The following is a 22,486-nucleotide window of genomic DNA, read 5'->3' as shown; positions in this document are numbered from 1 at the left end:
ATTTTAAAAATATATCTTTGTCTTCCATTTCTGTTTAGGCACTCTTCCTGTGTTTAACCCTTTTGCATGCTGTTTCTGCATTTGCCCCTTCCAAAATTTTGCATCCTTATTTCTATTAAATAATACTTGCCAAATTTTGAATCTGCATATTTCAAAGTTTCTGTTGGTAGGGATATGTAAATTAGATTTGATCAACGTGTTTTTAAATAGCCTATTCTATACTAGCTTATTAGGAAAGTTACAGGTACTCATGATATCAAGCGTGACTTTTTGACTATTTAACATGCACTCAGGAATGTCTCAGCTAATAGCACAGCTGTCATGCTGTGTAATTGGTTCATTTTCTTTTAATTATGCCCAAATTTTGAAAATAAATTTTAAAAATAAATATAACATACAGTTTGACTCATTTTTATAGCACATGTAAATTACCTTGACTTTACTATTTAGACAATATTGATAAAATATCTCTGAAGTTTTCATATCATGATTTCATCATAAGTTAGGAGCTTAGAAAAAGACATAATAATTTAGCTTCCTACAGAATGCAGAAAGCCAATTCATTGTTCAGTATACAAACTAAGATCACCACTGAGTTTCCTCACAACAAACATCTTACTTAATTCTTAGTCATCAGTAGCCATGCTTAGTGTAATCCCTACAGCAATTTTGATAGTTCCACAGCAAAATAGTATAAGATAAATTAGGTAAAATACACTTAAAACTAAACTAAACCTGTAGTTCCATAGACCATTATTGAGTTCACTAATAATCATTGGAGTGTTTTCATCTTTATTTTGGCAAAATTCTCAATTTTATATGCATATCTTGAACAATCTTTAATTCCTATTGAATGAAATAGTAGAATAATCATCTTTGTAAAGAGAATTCATTTTTATTAAGAGTGTGGGTTCATGAAAAGAATTATTTGCTCCTATTTCCCTCAATTTACTTCCTTTTTTCCAATTTTACTGAGGAATAATTGCCAAATACATTTGTATATATTTAAAGGGTACAACATGATGATTTGATATACTTATTCATTGTGAAATGATTACCAAGATCAAGATAATTAACACATTCATCACCTCAAATAGTTAACTCTTTTTTTGTGTGTGGTAAGAATGCTTAAGTTCTACTCTCCACAATTTTCAAGTATATAATATTTGAAATATATTATTAACTGTAGTCACTGTGCTGTACATTTGACCCTCAGAACTTATTCTTCTTATAACTAAAAATTTATACCTTTTGACCTTCATCTTCCCAGCCACCAGCCTCTGCGACCACTATTCTATTCTGTTTTTATGAAATCAGATTTTTTTTTTTTTTTGGATTCTGCATGTAAATGATAACGTACAGTATTTGTATTTACCTGTTTGGCTTATTTCACTTAGCATATGCCTTCCAGGTTCATCCATGTTGTCACAAATGACAGGATTTCCTTACTTTTATGGCTGTATAATATTCCATTGTATATATACCACAATTTCTTTATCCATTCATCTGTTGTAGGACATTTAGGTTGTTTCCATATCTTGACTATTGTGAATAAAGCTGCAGTAAACATGGAGTTTCAGATATCTCTTCAAGATAGTGATTTCAGTTCCTTCAGCTATAAACCCAGGAGTGGGACTGCTAGAGCATATGGTAGTTCAATATCAGTTTTATGGGAACCACATACTGTTTTCCATAATGGTTGTACCAATTTACATTCCTGCCAACAGTGTATAAAGAGTCCCTTTTCTCCACGTATTTGCCAGCATTTGTTATCTCTTATCTTTTTTGATAATAACCATCCTGATTGGTGTGAGGTGATATCTCATTGTGTTCTTCATTTGCATTTCTCTGATGATTAGTGATGTCGAGCACCTCTTCATGTACCTACTCCTGATTTGCATGTTTTCTTTGGAAAAATGTCTATTTAGTTCCTTTTTTCATTTATTATTTTGATGATGTGCTTTTTTGCTATTGAGTTGTATGAATTCTCTACATATTTAGGATATTAACCCTCTATCAGATATATGATTTGCAAATATTTTCTCCCATTCTCTTGGTTGCCTTTTCAATATATTGATTTTTTTCTTATTTGTACCTAATTTCACAAAAATTTATATCTACAGTGTGTATGTTATATATACGTATACACACACACCCTTTATATGCTCTGTTGTTGTTTGATCATTTCAGAAGAAAACCACAGTGCCTTTCATAAGAGAAACGTATAGAAGAATGAATCAAACTTTTGTAATATTAGTTAAGATGTGAAAATAAGTATGGTAAAATTATAAATAACTTGGTGAAAAAGAAATCTTAAAATGACTAGAGTGGTAAGGCAAAGCAGATGCTCCAACTGGTTTCTCTTAAAAATCCCAAGGAGTCTGAAGAACATTACTGCAGCAGAGAACGGCATGTGGAAAAGTAACATTTTTTTCATGTACTACATAGTCAACAAATATTTTTGAGTGCCTACTTTGCATCAGGCATTATGGATGAGAGGTCACAGTTCCAGCTTTCAAAATGTTTACAATGCAGAGAATTGAAGCTTTACACACACAGAAATTTTAAAAGCTATATGATAAGTAATAAAATACATATGCATGGAGAAATACATATGCACAGAGAAAGGAATATCTTGATTTCCCTGGGAGACTAAAAGAATCTTCGGGTATGAGGATGTGTTTTGCAGGCAGAGAAATTGTGGGCTTTCTAGACAGTGGAAAGAGCATGTGCGAAGTCCGAGAAAAGTGAAAGAGTCATGTGTCTTTGAGAAATTAAAACGGTTTTAGTTGTTAGAACATAAAGTACAAGCCTAATCTTGAAGAATCACTGTCCTGAAGTTAATAGGATACAAGGGGAAATTTTGAGCCGTGTAGTAGTATGATTTGATTTGTTAGTTAGAAAAATCACTCTAACATGGAGTAGAGAATCCACTTGTGATACAAACAGTTACATAAGGCATGATAAAGACAGGCTTAGCAGCAGAGAGTAGTGAGAAGTTATTCCAAGAAATGACCCAAGTGCTGTTGTGGCTGAATCACTAAAAACTTCTACAGGAAAGAAATGGAGACCCATCAGATGTAAATAAGACCTGTGTAGACTTTAACATAGAAATGAAGACAGCTGGGGCACAAAGTAGTATTCATTCTCAGGTGAATGAAATTGTCACTTTTTTAAAGAATTAAGTTATTGATTTATGGTTGTAAAATCAGCCAGAAAGAGTAGGTTGAAAATTTGTTTGGTTCAGATTCTACTAGCAATCACAGTGTTATCTGAACTTTAGGGTAAAAATGACGGATGACTTGAACAATAACAGTGCAGACATCGGGGAGAAGGCTAGTTGCTATCTATTCACTGAGTAATACTGTTAAACAAATGATGTATAAAGGTAATTTGCACAATGTTGTTAAAACTAAAATTATTACCAAATGCGGGACTTAGCTCAGTGCCTAACTCATATTAAGCGTCCAAGAGGTTTTAGTTATAATGAAAAGCAAAGCAACAAAACTTCCATTTGTCTTTCTTGGATTGCAAAAGAAAAATTATGAAAACTGAGTGTTACTGACATTATGAATCCGTACTCTGTCCCTCTGAAATAGGCGAGCCATGTGTCTTAGCCCATTTTTCCCTCTACATCTAAATTATGTGATTCTGTGTGTTGAATGTACTTTTTTTTTGCATTTGAGTGTGTCCATATAAATATATACATAAAAATTTTAACACTCATTCAGAAGGTCATTGCCTGAAATATGAGGTCAATAGGAACTCACACACACATTTTTGTTTTGCTTTAAATGCTTAAAGACCAAATGGAAAAAGAATTATTTTTATTATGAAAACATCAATTGAATTTGCACTGAGGGAAATGTACCCAGAATGAGATCACAAGAAATAAAATAAGATTAAGGAAATGGGCAATTTTCAGGAACAAGTCATCCCAACATAGGGATCGCTGATAATCAATTAGGATGGACAGAGTCTTAAGGCAGAAACGCTAGCTGTATGCAAAGTATGTCCCTCTAGAGGCCAATATTCACTCAGCTGTTAAAAATATTTGTTAAACTTAAAAAGTTCTGGAAATCGCAATTACATAACAGCAATAATATTGTAGTCTAAGATAATCTTGGGTCATTTTATGTAGAGACATCTGAAGGATTTCAATGGCATGCATTTACTGCTCAAGTTAGAAGTAACATTCCAAAAATATAAAGTACTTACTTTAGAATTATTATGTAATAGGCAGGAGGATCCCTGATGTCAAAGTAATATCGCTGCTTCCTCCTTTACAAATGCAGGCCTGGTGTTACCTATGATGAGAATATTTGGCTACACTCAGCAGTCCATGACTCAAAAACCAAAGTCATTCTGCAGCTCCAGCCTTCACCCCATTAAATCTGTTCTATTCTTTGGCAGCTGTTTTTGCCATTTATGTTAAAAGCAGATGGGGAAAATGCAAAGAACTGTCAGTTTTATTGCCATGTATAATCAGCATCTGGGCTGTATGTTACAGAAACAATCAATGCAAACTCATACTTTACTGGTGGTGTAAAAACTTTTTTTGAGTTTCTCAGTTTTCAAATTAGAGTAAGTGCTCTATTTTAATCATGCTGATCATGGAAATAGCAACCATTTGTATTTTTTTTTCAGCCTCCATGTATGTGAATGATGCTTGAGTGTATGTGTTTAATATACAGTTGGGAGTTATCTGCAAAACTGTTTTGCTAATTTGTTTTAAAATGTGTTTTGGAAGCATAAATGTTTATTTCACATTAGAGATCAAGTCATGTTTCAGATTTATTCCTTTCTATAATCTGTGTGTATATGTGTGACTAATACATGCTACAGACATTATGTTATATAATGCCATATGTTATATGTTACATATATATCCTCATTTTAATTTTTTCCACTGTTTTTTGAGCAGGAAAAAACATACCATATATGCTTTTTTACATCTCATAATTTTTACCAAAACATTTATAGTAGGTTTTAGTTTCTCATTTTTCAGAAAGAGAAACTGAGACACAGAGAAACAAACAGTAACTTCTGCAAGGTCCGCAGAGATAATCAGTGGCAGATTCTGAATTTAATCCAAGTCTGTATAAAGCTCATACTTTTAATCACTAAACTCCACTTTTTATCTTTATGTCTGTACATATACAAAACATAAATACCTCTTGGGAGAGCTATTTCAGCTTTGGCATGTGGATGTTATTTTTTATAGTTTATCAAGATAATTTAATTTGAAAAATATTGAAACTAATGCCTGAGTATTGAAAGCTAGTGAGTTGAAAGTGTCATTTAAAATAAACTAATGTTGTTTAATATAGTGTAAATGTCTTCAGAACTAGTTGGAATTTTTAATTGCCCAATTACACTGTATGTTGTATAGTTTCCTGATGTAAGATCTGCTAATTGATAACCATGGTAAAGTATTTATATGCCACAGAGCCCAGCTATACCTGCACATAATTTCCAGGTTTTAAGTGTCCACAGTATTACAGCAGAGAGATTTACTGATAATTTCCCGTTTTCTACCATCTTTGAAATAGGCACCAGAAAAGTGATGTATATTGGTAGCTGTTCATTCTTTAGGAACTCTAAAAGTGTGAAGACATGTGTTTCTTTTTTAAAAAGCAGTAGAGAACAAGAGAAAAAGATATATGGGAGTGGGAGGAAAGAGTTCTTTTTATTGGTTAAACATAATTGTGAATTTTTTGATTGGAACAATAAGAAAACTGTCTTCTAACTAAAATTGAACTTCTAACTAAAATTTCCTTCTTGTTTTGATGAAGTGTAACAGCAGATTGCTTTGAGATATACGTACACACAGCGATGAAATGTTTTGGAATTGTTCACATACATTCTGTGTAGAAAAAGGTTCTGGCTCCTTTTATATGAAAAAGTCTTCCTTTATCATATGGGGTTTATAAAATTTTCTCCCTCTCTTATTCAGTTTTCTAAATCTATTTTTACTTTGAAATTTAAAATATTGAATTTTTTTTTTTTTTTATGAAGGGCTAGCATTTGGAAGGCTCTTAATTATGGTGGATTTTATCTACAGCAAGCAAATATATCTCAGCCATTACACTATCTCTTTTAGTAACCCTGGAATGTTTTTTTTTGTTTGTTTGTTTGTTTGTTTGTTTTTATGATTGTGGATGTCTGTTTCTTATACTTTTTTCCAGTGTTTGCTTCTTATATTTTGAAGCTGTGTTATTAGGTATATAATTTTTTTAACATCTTTATTGGAGTATAATTGCTTTACAATGATGTGTTAGTTTCTGCTGTATAACAAAGTGAATCAGCTATACATATACATATGTCCCCATATCCCCTCCCTCTTGCATCTCCCTCCCACCCTCCCTATCCCACCCCTCTAGGTGGTCACAAAGCACCGAGCTGATCTCCCTGTGCTATGCGGCTGCTTCCCATTAGCTCTCTATTTTACATTTGGTAGTGTATATATGTCAATGCCACTCTCTCACTTTGTCCCAGCTTACCCTTCCTTTTTTCTTAACCTTCACCTGAAAACTCTAATATTTTTCCTCCTTATTTTTTATAACCTGGTTTTAATAGTCCCCCCTCTTGTTTTAGGAGGAAGGGCAACATTTGAGATGTGTGTTGTTTGTAGTTTGTCAAATATATTACGAGGTTCTTGTAATGAAACACAGAAATTATTTATCCTAGGGACCTAAAAGTTTACAGGAAGTACACATTAGTTTATTGTTTGTCCAGTGAAAACAAGAAAATGGACATTTTTAAACTTTTTAAAATTTATGGTTTGACATCTATCAGTGGTAGAATATTTCCCTGCATGAGAATCTGTCTCTTTGAATGAAGGAAGCAATTATGTTGTGCCTTAATGGACTGCTAGACAGTGCCATAAAAACCAATTAGCTGCTGAGCCAGTGTAAATAACCATATAAGCTTCGTTTCAAATACTCTTTTTTTGGAACAAGGTTGGAAGTAAATAGATAAAGAAAAGCAAGCAAATCCATTGTACATGTCATTGTTCAGCTTTCTGTTGCATATGTTGTAAATGATATGGTTTGCCATATGAAGATTAAGTCACGGGACATTGCAATAAGGAATAATACCTGCAGTATTACTATATTATGTTTGAGTTATTTTTGCATATAAAATTAAATATGTTTTCATCATGAATTCTCTTTGTTTTGTAACTTTTTGAGCATGCATTTTCTAAAAAATAGATGGCCCACTTATTATATCTTTTTGTTTTGTTTGCTTTAGCAGGAATAGTTATCAATGAAATTAACTGCAGATTCAACACAAACTAAGTTACAATAAAATATATTTAAATGCCATTAGAACAATTTGTGATCATTATAAGTATTCTAGGTTCTGAGACTTTAAAATAATAAATGAATTTTAAAATTTCTAAAGAAGCTTTTTAATTATATTAAGCGATAGAATTAGTTTGGCCACATTTGTAAGTTAACGTTATTGACATTTCGGAAGTCTCAGTACTGAATATCTCATTTTTAAAAAAACTTATATTGAACAAATTAGTTGGAAATGTAACTGTAAAACTGGATGCTTTATCAATAAAACGTCCATGAGGGTATAAACATATCTGCTTTTGATCACCATTAAATTCCAGTTATGTAATACAATATGTTGAACAGGGCCGTCATTAAATATTTGCAGATTGAATGAATGAATGAATAATTGCTGATTCCTTATTTTCCTTATTCCTTATTTTATTTCAGTTTCAAGAAACTGAAATTATATTTACGAAAAGTAATTGTATGATCTAGTTTTGCATGACTGTTGAAAGAAACCTGCTAGACACTAAGAATTTTTATTTTTTCTCATCATCGCATTATATTATTTTGAGAAAATCTTTAACAAAATGAAATGATGTTTCATTGGCCTGGATTTGAAGAAAATCCTTTAATCAAGAGTATTCCATCTATAGCTTGTTTTTACTATATTTTCATCGATTACATTTTAAACTTCTTAAAATCCAACTACAAGAATGGATCACAGCCAAAAAAAATGTGTCTCTAAACCATCAATTCATAATGTTCTAATCAATAATGTAACAGTGAAATGATTAAAATATCCTTTGCTATATACTTAGAGCTTTTGAAAAAAGTAACCCTTTCTTAAGACCTAGATAAATAATCCATATGAAGGAAATTCATATTTGCTTCATGAGATTTATTTCTTGTCTTCTAGGGTAAATCTGCCCCTTAGGGGCCAACAACCTGGTGGAGGAGGGATGTGTGAAAAATAAATAGAATGCAGTCAGATAAGAGCAGAGGAGTTTAGAAGAAAATGCCCTTGAGCAGAGAGAAAGATACAATTAACCATACCTAAGAAAGTAAAGGAAAGCTTCAAAAGGAGGCTGTGCTCTAGTCACCTTAAAATAACTAGACAATGTTATTAATATTGATGTGAAATTATTATTAACTTCAACGGCTAACAATAAGGAATGATTACGGAAATATGGCCCATTTTGACAATTGAATTGTCATGAAAACATTAAAAATAATGTCTTCCAAAAATTTTAATGATATAGGAAAGCATGGATGATGTGATATTTAGTGTAAAGGATGCAACTCACAATTCTCTATACAGTAAGATTTTAATTATATAAAATAAATATGCGTGCAGAAAAACTAAAGTAAAATTCACGGATCTGAGTACTGTAATATGAGTGATTTTAATTTGCTTCCTTAACATATTTCGTAAATAGCTTAAGCGTAAGTTTTTCTTTAATGTGAACAAAATAACTTCTGCTTTCTGGAGGGTGAGGATCATGAGTAATATTGCAAGTTACGGAAAAGATTTTACCTTTTTGTGAGCGAGCAAGGGACGGAAACTTGGGGAATAACTCAACTCGGAGGACTAGAAAATGAAGCCCTAAATTAGAAAGAGAAAAGCAGAGCAAGAATCAGGAACATATAGTGTCACATCCAAGGGAGGAAGGATTGTTCACAATATCATACGCTACAGTGAGTTGAAGAGCAGTGAAGGTTGGGGAAACCCATTGCCTTTAGACACAAGGAGGTCAGAGGGTGAACACTGAGACTGTTGAAGAAAACATGATATTGTAATATAAGGCCTTTGAATCAGAAAAGACTGTAATTTAAGCAATTTGACTTAACCTCCTAGCAATATTTTATTTGTTTTGATCTGATGTCCATTAAATGCTTGTAATACATATGTCAAAGTATTACCAACATTCAATAAAAATGAATCACTGTATATGACACATATATAGCCTATATATGGCCTCTCTCTATATATAATATTTATACATAAATATACCAATATAAATGTATATACATATATGTGTATATGTATATGTATTTTTAAAATTTGGGCAAGAAAATGGAGCTCATGCCAGGTATTTCAGCGGAGGGATTTAATATGACAAATGAGTTAAACAACTCTAGAAAGTGACACAGATTAGAAAGCTGCTTCCACCCCCAGGGCTACAAAGAACTAAGAAATTGATGATATACAAAGTTAGGAGCTGGCCCTTAGCAGGAGCTAAAATTAAGGAAGAGATGAGACCACTGCCGAGGACATATCCTGGGGCAGAAAAGGGGAGAATACCCTGGCTTCTCCCTTTGTCCCACCTTCGGTCCCCCACCACTGCCTCTCACTGATCAAGTCTCACAAAAGCCAGCTGGCAAGTGAGCCTGCACTAAATGGTTCACAGGAGTCAGCTCTCTGGGATGCAGAGCAGAAGCGAGGAGAAGGGATGGGAAATGCGTGTTAGCATATGTATATGGGTAGAAATGAGGCTGAGAGACAACATTTTTTGATGGACTAAAATATTCACCAAAACACCCTGTGAAATATACTGTTTTGTGTCTTTCATAACTAGATGGGTAAAATCTTGTCTTTCTTTGATAGCAGAACCATGGAATAGATAATGTTAGAGGGTTATTTTCACCTCTCAGATTTTAGTGCATCATAAAAACACGGCAGTTGTGTTTAAATGCACTTTGCTGCAGTGGTTTTCACATGAAATATTCACATAATGGATTGACAGAGTCCAGACACTTTTACTGAAAATATCTGTAGCACTTATAAATTTAGAATATAGGATTTTTGCCTCCGAAGAAGCTTCAAAATTAATTTTCTGCATATAACAATTCTTTCAAGCTATAATATGCTTTCTGTAGAGGAAATGGTTTCTAAAATTTAGTATTCAACCATAATGTCTTTTGTGGAAGAGTTATAGTTATCTCTTAAAACATGTTCTACATCTTTTCAGTGTTACAACATATTTCTTCCTGATATTGAAGTTAGCAAAACGTATTCCCAACTTAGCTTCTTACAGGTGTTCTTTCTTTTATACAAACTCCAGACTTAAATATTAATGAACTTGTAATGCCTGAAAAATCAGAATATTTTTATTGTTTTTACAGTTGCTTTGTTTTTATTCCCAATCTTGTACCACATTTAGGGCAGAGCACAATTAATTTTAGTAGTCTTTTTTGAGAAAAAAAGAAAATATCACCTATAAAGCATATCACCTTTTCTTCTTGACATGGCTTGAATTAAACATATCTGGGAGCTCACATTTCTATTTAAAACTTAATTTTTTTTTCATTGCAGACGTTTGGAACAGAACTCAATCAAGGTCATCCCTCCTGGAGCTTTCTCACCATATAAAAAGCTTAGAAGAATGTGAGTGAATAATACTCTGAAATCAGTGTAATTTTTAAAAATTATACAAGTCATGACCATGCGAAGACATCCATTTAAGTATGAATATTTCAGTACTCGACAGATTAAATATTAAATGATGTGACTATCTGTTGCTAGTTCTATAATATTGTAATGTTAAAAGCTAAACTATTAATTTTTTAAGTTCTCTGTAATTTAGCGTATTAATTCACACTAGTGTGAATGTACGTGGTCAATATATTATGCAGTCAAATTCTTAAATGTTCTATTTTCAAAAATAACACATGCCATCTTTAATAATAATTTAGGGAAATAGCCAATAATTGATTTAAAAGTGTGATTTTTTTTTTTTAATTTAGGATGCTTCAGATGTTTCATGTTGCAAATTGTATATATGTATTGATAGGTGCAAAACTGACATGCAAAGGCAATAAATAGCTTTCTCCTGCAGTAAATCTCACTGATATTCTATTTAGTTTAACCTAACCTATTTTTAATCTTAGCGACCTGAGCAATAATCAGATCTCTGAGCTAGCACCAGATGCTTTCCAAGGCCTACGCTCTCTGAATTCACTGTAAGTATTGACCACATCACTGAAGGAAAGCAGCATGCACAAGGAACAGTGGCTCTAGTTTTAAATTTGGATTTAAGGGATATACTCTTTAAGTTTTTTATTATGAATTATTAATAATAATTAGTATGAATCTTTAGTGAATTTCATCATTTTTATGGAGAACTGCTACCTGCCACTAAAATTAGCCAGTTTTTAGGGGTATATATTTTAAGGTTTGACAGTTCTGCTATTTAGAGAGCAAGAGTATGAGCCCCTTTCTTGGCAATGTTTTCTTTCTGAAGTAAAGGGAAAATGTTTATTTTGGAGTGCTCTGGTCAGTGTTGTGCCGATAATCCTTAAGCCCACAGCCGCTGTCTCTGGGGACAATTACAGTGCCCTTTAGAATGATGCTGGGCGAAGTCTTGCAGAGAACAGTGGAAGATGACCATTGAGAGGGCCCCCCAACCCTTGCTTCATCACCTTAAGACTTCCCTGACAGACCAGCTTTAATCTCTCAAAGAACGAAGATAAGAAAGTATGACAGCTTTTTAATGTCAAAAGGACTTCCAGGGAGATAGCTATGTAAATTAAAGTGGTTCTGAAGTGAATTTATAAAGGCCATTATTCCTTCAAACTTGTACAAAATCTTCAGAAGTCCACCGAGTAGAGTTAGCTTTTATTTCAAATTTTAATTTTAAAGTTTGAAAATGAAATCTGGTATTTTTTTAAGAGGTGATGCTTAGAGAAGGGTTCTTATTGTTGTAAATTACTGCAGGGCTCTTAGAAACTTCAGAAGTCAGTGGTAGCCAGTGAGAATTTCAGGATACACATGTGTGATACTCAGATAAACACCTTTGGTTTATATAACAGTTTACACTCATACCAAGGGGAGGAGATGGACCAGCTCTTCTGGGCACATGGATGTTCAGGTCGCTATGCTGGTCTGCTCAGAAAACTGCAGTTTTTCTTTGAAGAAAAACATGGAAAACTATCACTTCACCTGCAGTGTCTGCCTAGGTTCATTTCTGTTTGTTTTTTGTTTTGGGTTTTTATTTTAATAGATGAAGTCCAAGACCAGGGAAACAACTATTGGCAGAAAGTGTAAAGTACAGTCATGCACTGTTCTCAGGGTGGGCTGTCAGATTCTAAAATCGCAAAGCGCAATGCAAAACTCTATTAAATCACCCAAATTGTCCGTAAAGTACATACCATCCTGGACAGTAATACTATCCAAAGTAAACATAGACAACCTCCCAGCCATACAAAAGGACAGAACAAAAGTCAAGTCAGTGTACAAAGTCTTGGTCCTTCAAGTATCTGTGCCTCAAAGATAACCGTTAAACGTCAAAAAAGAGAGAAATGGATGGAGAATTATTATTTATATCTGCTTGCTTGCAGAGTTTACTGTTAAGTTCTACTGCCTTAATGATGTTGACACTTGTGGTTGTGAGAGTTAAATGGTAAAAAGAAATAATAAAATAAATAAAAGATTAATCATTTTAATTATTTTGTTAATCATTCATCACAGTAAATTACATTATATTTATTAAATATATATTTATTATAATTAATGATTATAACTTATGTACTAATCTACATATATAATAAACTAATGTCAAATTGGAAAAGAAATGACAACACATGTAAAAGAACATGCTTGCTGAATTGGGATCTTAGTCTTCAAGATCAGAGCTCTCATGTACATAGTTCTTTTGGAAAGCTATAGAAAAGCATTATCTTTCCTTGTAGAACTGCATTTCAGTCAGGACGCTAAGTCACTGAGGAATTTCTAGTTCAAATCATAGCAGTACATGAAAAAGTAGGAACCTTTTTCCAGAAGTGGAATACCCACATAATGCCTTATAACATTATAAAACAGAAAAGCTAGGAGAAAATCAAATAGCTATGATATCACAGAGAAAGTCCATATATTATAACTAATATCATTTTCCTCTTTGTGTTCATGTTCTGAATTGGCCTTCCGAAGATTAAATTATTTACCCCCTCCATAAAATATATAACTACCCGGATTTGCAATCACCCTTTTCTTCATTTAAACACAATCATAAGTTCAACAGAAATGTATTTGAGCCCCTCTTGTGGACTAGTCCTCGTGTGAGTGAACAAAACACCAAAATCCCTCCCTCATGGAGGTGACCAATGATAAAGTAAACTATGGACAGAAAATATAGTATATCTGATGATACAGGTGCTATGAAGGAAAACTAAGAAAGGAAAGGGGATAAGGAATGCTAGAGGAGGGGAGAGCTAAAATTTTAAATAGAACAATTAACAAAGGCCCCCCAGGAAAGTGATATTGGGCAAAGATCTGAAGATTGGGATTGTAGGAGTAAGCTCTGCAGAGATATGGAGAAAGAGCGTTCAAGACAGAGGGAACAGGGCTTCCCCGGTGGAGCAGTGGTTGAGAATCCACCTGCCAATGCAGGGGACACGGGTTCGAGCCCTGGTACGGGAAGATCCCACATGCCGTGGAGCAACTAAGCCTGTGCGCCACAACTACTGAGCCTGCGCTCTAGAGCCCGTGAGCCACAACTGCTGAGCCCACGTGCCACAACTACTGAAGCCTGCATGCCTAGAGCCTGTGCTCCGCAACAAGAGAAGCCACCGCAATGAGAAGCCCACACACTGCAAGGAAGAGTAGACCCCACTCACCGCAGCTAGAGAAAGCACGCACGCAGCAACAAAGACCCAACACAGCCAAAAATAAATAAATAAATAAAATAAAATTATTAAAAAAACAGAGGGAACAGCTAAATACTGAGGCTCTGAGGTAGGAGTGTGCAGAGTGTTTCAAGACAGAGCAAGAAAAAGTCAGTATGACTTGAGGGGAGCAGATGCTTGAAATTAAAATAATGAAAAGGTTGCAGTTGTGGGTAATGGCAAGGTCTAGGGTACAGCCACAAGGATAGAGGGATAAATATGGTGAAAGACAGGTTGCTGGAAAAGAGTCATGTTGGAGACTAAAATAGTGAGCCAGGAATTTAAGTCTTCCAGAAAGGGGTGAAGTGACTTCGGTGTATGTAGATTAACTGCAGGAGGGATGCAAATAGGCCACATTTCTTTCTTTAAATGAAGTGTTTACTTGTACAAGTTTCTTTTATATGTCTTTCTGCAGCTGTACTCAATTATATAGCCAGCTTAATTTAATCACTACATTTGCTAAAGAAGCGAAATATTTAAAGGTGGTATGTTGCCAAATACCTCTAATGCATTTTATTTAATAAATTGTTTTGTTATTCAATTACCAAAATAGTATATCTTAGAGAAAACTGGACTTGATCTGTTGAGTGTCTTTTAAGGTCTCTCTATTAAATTCTGTTACATATTATTATATATCACTATTATATATATTATATACCACTATTATATATTAACGTATTTTATTATATAATAGTGTATTACATATTATTAACAAAATATCATTCAAAATACATGCATCTATGAAATCATTTTATCCTCAGGGCTTTTTATTACTTTCACTGTGACATCAACAAAATTTCTATAATATTTAATAATCATTTCTTAAGAACTCGGTGTACAAGTACATTTAGCATTGCCTCTAAACATTTTTTATTTTTTATTTACTGGTTGGATTTATATTATATTATAATTATATATATTTATATTAACAAAATAACTTTATATTAAGTGTTATAGCAGTGCAGCATAGTGGCTAAGCATATCTCCTTTAGAATGCTGGATGGCTTGTATTCGAATACTGGCTCTAACTCACTGGGTACATAGAGCTAGTTACTAATTTCCCTGTGCTTCAGTTGTCTCATCTCTAAGATGGGGACGAGATTATTCCTCTCCTGGCTTTGTTAAAAATACAGAGTAAACTTTCAAGAGATATTACAATAAGACCGTGGCAAATTCTTCTCCTGATACTTATCAATGTGTATGATTTTGGATTTTAATTATCCCAGGGAATTTTTATGCCCAAGATCCTCAGAATATGGTCTTCCCCTCTTCTTACTTTTTCATTAACCTTTTACAAACTATTGTAGTTCACTAATTCTTATTTCCTCTCTTCACTAACCAGCTCACAAATTCCACAGGGGTCTATAGTGAAAGGCTTGATTGCTGTATTTGCATTTCCTACAGCCTTTTCTTGGACTGATGTTAACCGTCCAGCACAGTACCTTGCATTTACCACTGGTTTTCAGTGAAAATGTAGTGACCTCTGCTTTCTCTTTACTGTACTCTCTTTAAATTTGCTTAGTGTTTTAATTCTCAAATACACATGGTTTTTCATTTATAAGTAAGTATAGCTCTTTAACATTTATTTGGATAGTAAGTCTGCCCATTGTACCTTTTTCATGATAGCCATCATGTAGGCTTCTATTTTGGACATTTTTTCTCTTTAGTAGGAGTTCTGTCTTCTGCTTTCAGCAAGGGCAGGAGAAGTCAAAGACTGGCCAGCAGTGTGTGGTTGCTGTATCTTACTGTCCCAATATTGAAACACCAGAGTGAAACTGGGTTTAGTATTCTTAGCCTTCCTTCTTGTAGCAGGTACAAAAGCTGCCATAAGATTTCCCTGTTGTTTCAAATGACTATAAAAAATTCTCTGTCAGCATAACTGTACTGTATATAGAATGCCAAATATAAGCCATGTATAAGAAAACTGTAGAAAAGCTACCCAATTTGTCATTCTTGGCATTTGGAAATTATGCATATTACTCATGTATTTATTTTCTTTTCACCTGAATTATTTTTATCTTGATTTTTAAAAATTTTCCTCCCCTCTTATGAGTGTAGCAAGATTCTCATTGGCCCTTTTGCAGTTTGTATCTTTATGTGATGATACTCCTTTCCCTCATTTTTATAGATTTTGGCCCTATTTTCTTGGCTGCCATCCAATTGTTCGGTCCTGGTCTTTGGACTTTTGATATTTTTAAATTCCTTTTTCCTTCCTACCATTTCGATCTCACTGTGTGTAAGAAAACTATTCAGCCCTAGTATTGCTATACCGTTTTGTAGAGAAATCTCATCCCCATCATATCAAGCATTTATTATTTTTATGATAGTCCGTATACCCAATTATACCTACACTTACAGATTTCCTACATCCTTTTGTGATTTTCGTCTTTTTCTCCCCGGTACCCAAATTGTCTCATTAATAGTAAACATCTATTTTCTTATCATGATCTTAAAGAAAACAGAATGATTTGTTGGAAAAGAAAATTTTCACAGTGTAAGTATGGCACACTGCCTAGCTAGTCCTCCTTTCGTGCTATTTGAACCAACCTTTGAAACAAAAGACCCAAGTGAACAACCTACTAAATTACTCACCCTTTGATTCTAATGTGGGTCCCCCACAGTTCTTACATAACCTGTTTCCTTTTTAGATCTCGATGGGTTCAAAATGTGAAACTCCTTCAGTATTCAAAATAGCCCTTTTGGGTGTCTCTTCGAAGCCATACCTTTTATTCATCTCAGTTGTTATCAGCGGCTGGCACACAGGCAAATGGTGAACTTTGAACAAGTAACAGCCGGATTCAGTTTAATTGGGCACGAAGCCTAGAACCTGGCAAAGTTCCTGGCACATAATGAGTGTACGATACCTATTGCTGAATGCATTACTTGAATGATATTCAGTTGAATATCCCAAATTGGTGCCACCTTGATCTGACCATTTGTTCCCTAAAGCCCTCTGTTCTCTTATTCTTGACCTTAAGATATATATTATTGTCGCTCTACCCTTTCTTAACGCCCTTACCTCCTTGAGCCTGGCAATGTACAATTCTCTCTTTTGTTCTTGTATTTTTAAAATTGTTTCTTCTCTAATTGTGTGAAGTTTTTAAAAAAATCTATATTCTACACAAATGAATTTTTATGTTATACTGTATAACTATACCACTGGAATCTATACAGATGAAATGTCGCTTTGTACAGTATAGCACCCAGCTTTATTTGTTCCCTTAAGAATTTTCTTCATATTTTGTAATATATCCCACATCTCACTGACATCTTAAAAGGGAACAGCTTTTTCCTCACTCTGATTCATCTCTCTTGCATTATTTTCCTCCTTTCCAAACAGAAATCATGTACAGCTGCCAAACATATTAATTATTTTGATTCTCATTTTGGCTTTTTCCTCCACATTTTATGACATCATTTATTTCTCTTCCAAAAGAATACTTCTGACTTTTTAAAGCAATTTATGCCCATCCTAGAGAAAATTTAAAAAATAAAGACAGTGTATATAGATTCAAATTCAAATGACCTCTGGACAGTAAGTCACTTACCATCTAGAGATTTTCCACTTTTTTTCTATATATATATGTATATATTCTTCTAAACAAAGTTAAAGTTATACTATAATATATTCTTTTGTATTATGCTCTTTTAAACTTAGTGTTGTATCATGAATACTTTCATTTCATTAAATATTCTTCAGAACGTGATTTTTATCAATGTGAAATATATATTTAGCCAATCCCCCTCTTTGGAACTTGGATACACTTTATTTGTATTTAATTTTTCACTTTTTTTTTTTTTTTATTTTATTTATTTTATTTATTTATTTCTGGCTGCGTTGGGTCCTTGCTGCTGCACGCGGGCTTTCTCTAGTTGTGTCGACGGGCTTCTCATTGCGGTGGCTTCCCCTACCACGGAGCATGGGCTCTAGGCGCGCAGGCTTCAGCAGTTGCGGTGCATGGGCTCAGTAGCTGTGGCTTGTGGGCCCCAGAGCGCAGGCTCAGTAGCTGTAGCGCCCAGGCCCAGTTGCTCCGCAGCATGTGGGATCCCCCCAGACCAGGGCTCGAACCCATGTCCCCCGCACGGGCAGGGGGACTCTCAACCGCTGCGCCACCAGGGAAGCCCTAATTTTTCACTTTTATAAATTATTCCATGAACAACATTTGGCAGATAAAATACTGTGTTTGTCTCCGAGTTTTTTCTTAAACTCTTGAGAGAAACTACTAAGTTAAAATTTATATAAACATCTTTACGACTCTTGATACATGTTGTCAAATTGTTCCTCTAAAAATATAATTTCTGTCTTTTCCTACACATAATTGTGGTCCTCTGCTTTTGGGGCCTGAAAATAGAGGGGCATCATTGCAGATCTGTGGTCAGTAGCCAATGTGATGAGTCAATCATTTTCATTTATTTGCTGTTGAAATCCCCTCATTTCACCCTTTCTGTGAATACATTAATTTATTCCTTAATTTGTTCCTGTGCTAATTTATTACTTCATTTTACTCTTCAAACAATATTCACTCATCAATCCGATGTTAGAACATCACTGTGTGTCAAAACCTAGGCGCCAGGTATGCTGAAGTAATTAAGTCATGGTCCCTGCACTTTGTGGCTACACTTAGTGGCTAATCAGAGGTAGGGACATGAGGATACATTCCTATTCATATTTCTTTGGGAACATACATTTTAAAAATTCTCCTGTATCAATATTAATGATCACTGTCTTCACAAATCTTACATTTCTTATGCATATACATTATATGTTTAAAACGAAAATTTTACACTTATGTGGATTCCTTTCACTATATTCCATTATGATAATCCTAAACCTCATCCCTTTAAAGAACAGTGGGTTCCACATTTACTGTTCTCCTTTGTTATATACTGTGTGCTCTCAGTACATATGAACTGTGTGTGTGTGTGTAGAAAAACATGACAATTTAACTGGACATTTCTATGAAAGGGGAATAAAATCATAAATTGTGTTAATTTTTGTTAATTTTTTTTGTTTTTCTTTGTTTTCCAAACTTTCTACCATAAGCATATGTCTAATCTATAACCAGGGAAAAAACATTTGCAAATTTAAGTTTGTTTACTCAACTATGGCTTTTATGACGTATGGAGCTTACTAACCTCCTATAGGCCTGAATACATATGTTTGGCTGAATTTGTTTTGCTGGTTGATGTCTAATTTTTTTGTTTGTTCAAATCATGTTTTTCCAGTGTCCTCTATGGAAATAAAATCACAGAACTCCCAAAAAGTTTATTTGAAGGACTGTTTTCCTTACAGCTACTGTAAGTATTTGATTGTTCCTGATCTGTTGAACCCAAATATATATTTTAGCCAGTGTACCATCTCATATATTCATGGAGGCTTCAGAAAAATTTGACCCAAAATGACATAGTTTCATGAAATGGAAAAGATTAGTCTAGTGGAGCTAACATTGATGATGGTTATTTATTTGAAGACACAACACTTTGAAATTGTTCCCAAACCTTTCTTTCCACATTGTCATAAATGTGGGCATCCTGGCTGTCCTTTCATTTATAGTCTGTGGAATCCTTGCCCTTTATGAAATTTCTCTGGTTTGATTTACCAATAGTTGGAAAGGAGAAAGACTTGGTAATATGTTTATCCACCTTTGTCCAAAGAATCTGCAACAGTGACAGTACTAGAATAACATCCCCCAACACAAAGATGGTGTTTAGTAGCCTAGGACAGAGTGGTAACACTCAAATTAATCTTTAGTGAGAGAATTATCTGTCAATTTCCTGGACTTTAAAGACCACTCTGCTTAGAGAATAGCTACAACTTATTTGTCTCAAAAGAAGTATTTATGATACATATTTATAAGAATAAGACTTGACCCCAGATGTCTTAATTAATGCTCATATGAAAATGAGATTGAAAAAGTATGCTAATACTAAGATTGTTAGTGTTGGACCATCAAAATCTATTCAAATCACCAAACACTTATAGGGTATCTCATTTGGGGCACACACTGACCTAGCTGCTGTGGATAAAAAGATGAATATGATATAATTTCTTCTCTCAACTAGCTCACAGTCAGTCTACTTTAAAATTCTTAAGTTTAGAATGCTATTTTCTCTTTTGGATGTGTGTATTTGTTGGAGTTGGGGTTTGAACCACTTACTTGGTAAAAATTTATTCCTAATCTCACAAACAGCCCAAAGGTTGTTTTTTTTTCCTTACTTGATAAATGTATGTTTATAATTACATCCTGTTATCCACATTTTAAACTTTTCATTATTATGCAGAAACATATTTTATATCACAACACAGTTCATACATATACACATACAGACACACAAATGAAACGAATCATTAACAAAACTGTTTAACCTCACTATGTATAGTACTGTGAATTCTGTTCCATTCTCTCTCTTCTTAATGCTACATAACTCAATAAATTGATTTTACAACAGACCAATCAGTCATGATAAATACTGACCTTTGTGACCTAGTGACTTTATTTGGGCATCAAGTTATTTTTTAACCCTTCATTTGCAGTGAAGTTAGCAAATATTGTTTCTGATCTTGAATAGGATGACTCTATATACATCATAGGTATAGCTAGGTACTATAGCCAAGTGTTGCCTATTTGTTATTTACTTTTGTGTCATTCTTTCACATTTTCTTAGCATTATTCTCCTCACCATTCACTTACATTCTCTTGCTACCACTGTCCTGCCTGGTACCAACACTAAAAATGGCACCTTTTTCTTTCCACACACACTTATTGGTAGTTGATGGAACAAGTGGGTTGATAAACACTGGGAATCTGTATGTAGATAAACCTTACTAAAAAAGCCAGCTTTCTCCCTCTGCCTTAAGTTCTATCTCCAGACTAAGCCTGCCAGAGCTAACGTGGCACAATTGACTCTTTACGGTTAGTTGAGAATTTGGTTAGGTTAAACATCTTAGATCTGCTTGAACAGATGAGATATTGAGGAGAAGAAGTAGGTAAATGGAAGGAACAAAAGAAAGTAGTGTTCAGTACTTCCCCCCTAATTTCTGGACCACCTGAATGTAAACTAAGTACAAAATGCTCAGAACGGCACTTTCTTTAGTTGCCTTCCAGGCTCCGCATCTTTTCCTTGTCCTTAGCATTGTGCTGTACAACTCCTTTCTTAGTTAGCTGACTAGTTAGGGAACGTGGCCAGTGGCCCGTGTGTTGTGGCCCCAAGTGGGGAGGTATAGGATTAATCAGTCCACACCTCAAACCATGCCTCTAAGCTCTTAAGAAAGCATTATATAGATCACAGAGAAAGCCAAAACTGCAGTTTCTGAAGGAGGATAAAAAAGAGTAGAGCAGGGAGAACCACCACCAGAAAGTCCTGGCTTTGCATGTGCAGGGAGTTGAGGTCTTAAAAAGGCAAGTAAAACTGAAATACCCTGAATTACAGAGATTCTGGTGGGCAAATGGGAAAACAGTTTTCAGTGTGTTAGGTAAGAAAGCATCATACCCAAACCACATAGCACATATTTTTTGAGCTACTAAATATTTGTTAAAGTTCTAAGTATCAAAGCTCTGAACTGAATTGTGACAGAGAAAAAGAAGTATCAAAAAAATTCTCTGCCCCCGGAGGGCTAAACTGTCTTTGGGCAAGCATGAGGGCCTGTATAAAATAGTTGACAAGACTAGGTAGCACTGACTGACTTCCTAGAGGAAGGAATACATTAGTTGGGTGGCAGTTGTATTCTGGAAAAGTCTTGTTCTGGAGAAGGTGGGCCTTCTGTGAGACCTTGATAGGCCAGAAGGTTGAGGCAGGTGGAGAGTCGGGCAAGTATACTCCCAAAGGTGAGGGGAGCATGAATACAAGTGCAGACACAGGGACATATAACCTACAAGAATGACGTTTGCCCAAGTATGATCTGTAAACCACAGTTCCACAGAATATTGATGCAGAATACCACTGGTATATATGAGAAAAAACAAGTTTGTGGGATATTATGTTAAACCAAGTAAAATGGATATGTATAATGCAGAATGAGGGTCTTCCGTGTGATAATGCCACTCTCCAAGAGGATTATAAAGTAGTCGTTCAACAACAAATATTTATTGAGCACCTAGCACATGCCAGGCATGTGGGAAACATCAGGGAACAAAATAGACTAATATCCCTGTTGTCTGGACCTTATACCCTTGGGAGAGGGTTCATGCAAATGGCAGTCAGCAAGAACATAATAAATAAGCAAACCACACGTAACAGAAGGAAATGTGTATTTAAGAAAATAGAAAAAGTAGATTAAAGTAAAGGAATTGAGATGCTAAGGATAGGGGAGGGGCAAAGACAGGCTGACGGCATTGGAGGGAGTGGCCGGGGGAGGCTGAATGGAAAAGGTGACATTGCAGCCGACTCGAAGAAGCAACATAGTTAACCAGGCAGACATCTGGGAAAAGAGTGTTCCAAGCAGAGAAGAGAGTCTGGCAAGGAGACCTGTGTGGCTGGAGCTGAAACAGCCAGGAATAGAAAACTTGGAGGTTGTAAAATTCAAAAAAGGAACCAAA

The 22,486-nt window shown here is 34.6% G+C and overlaps 1 protein-coding gene across 2 annotated transcripts in view; it reads left to right on the top strand.

Annotated features, from left to right (window-relative positions):
• SLIT2 (slit guidance ligand 2) overlaps positions 1–22,486 on the top strand; it is a 380,046-nt gene that overhangs the window by 267,478 nt on the left and 90,082 nt on the right. For both annotated transcript variants that reach the window (XM_082391835.1, XM_082391836.1), the window contains 3 exons: positions 10,603–10,674; positions 11,178–11,249; positions 19,176–19,247. In XM_082391835.1, coding sequence (XP_082247961.1) covers positions 10,603–10,674; positions 11,178–11,249; positions 19,176–19,247 — 216 coding nt within the window. The remainder of the gene's footprint in view (positions 1–10,602; positions 10,675–11,177; positions 11,250–19,175; positions 19,248–22,486) is intronic.

The sequence above is a fragment of the Balaenoptera borealis genome (genome assembly GCF_965194805.1).
Source record: "Balaenoptera borealis genome assembly, chromosome: 4".
NCBI classification, from domain to species: Eukaryota; Metazoa; Chordata; class Mammalia; order Artiodactyla; family Balaenopteridae; genus Balaenoptera; species Balaenoptera borealis.
The sequence above is the reverse complement of the archived record's forward strand: the minus strand, read 5'-3'. Positions and strand labels throughout refer to the sequence as shown.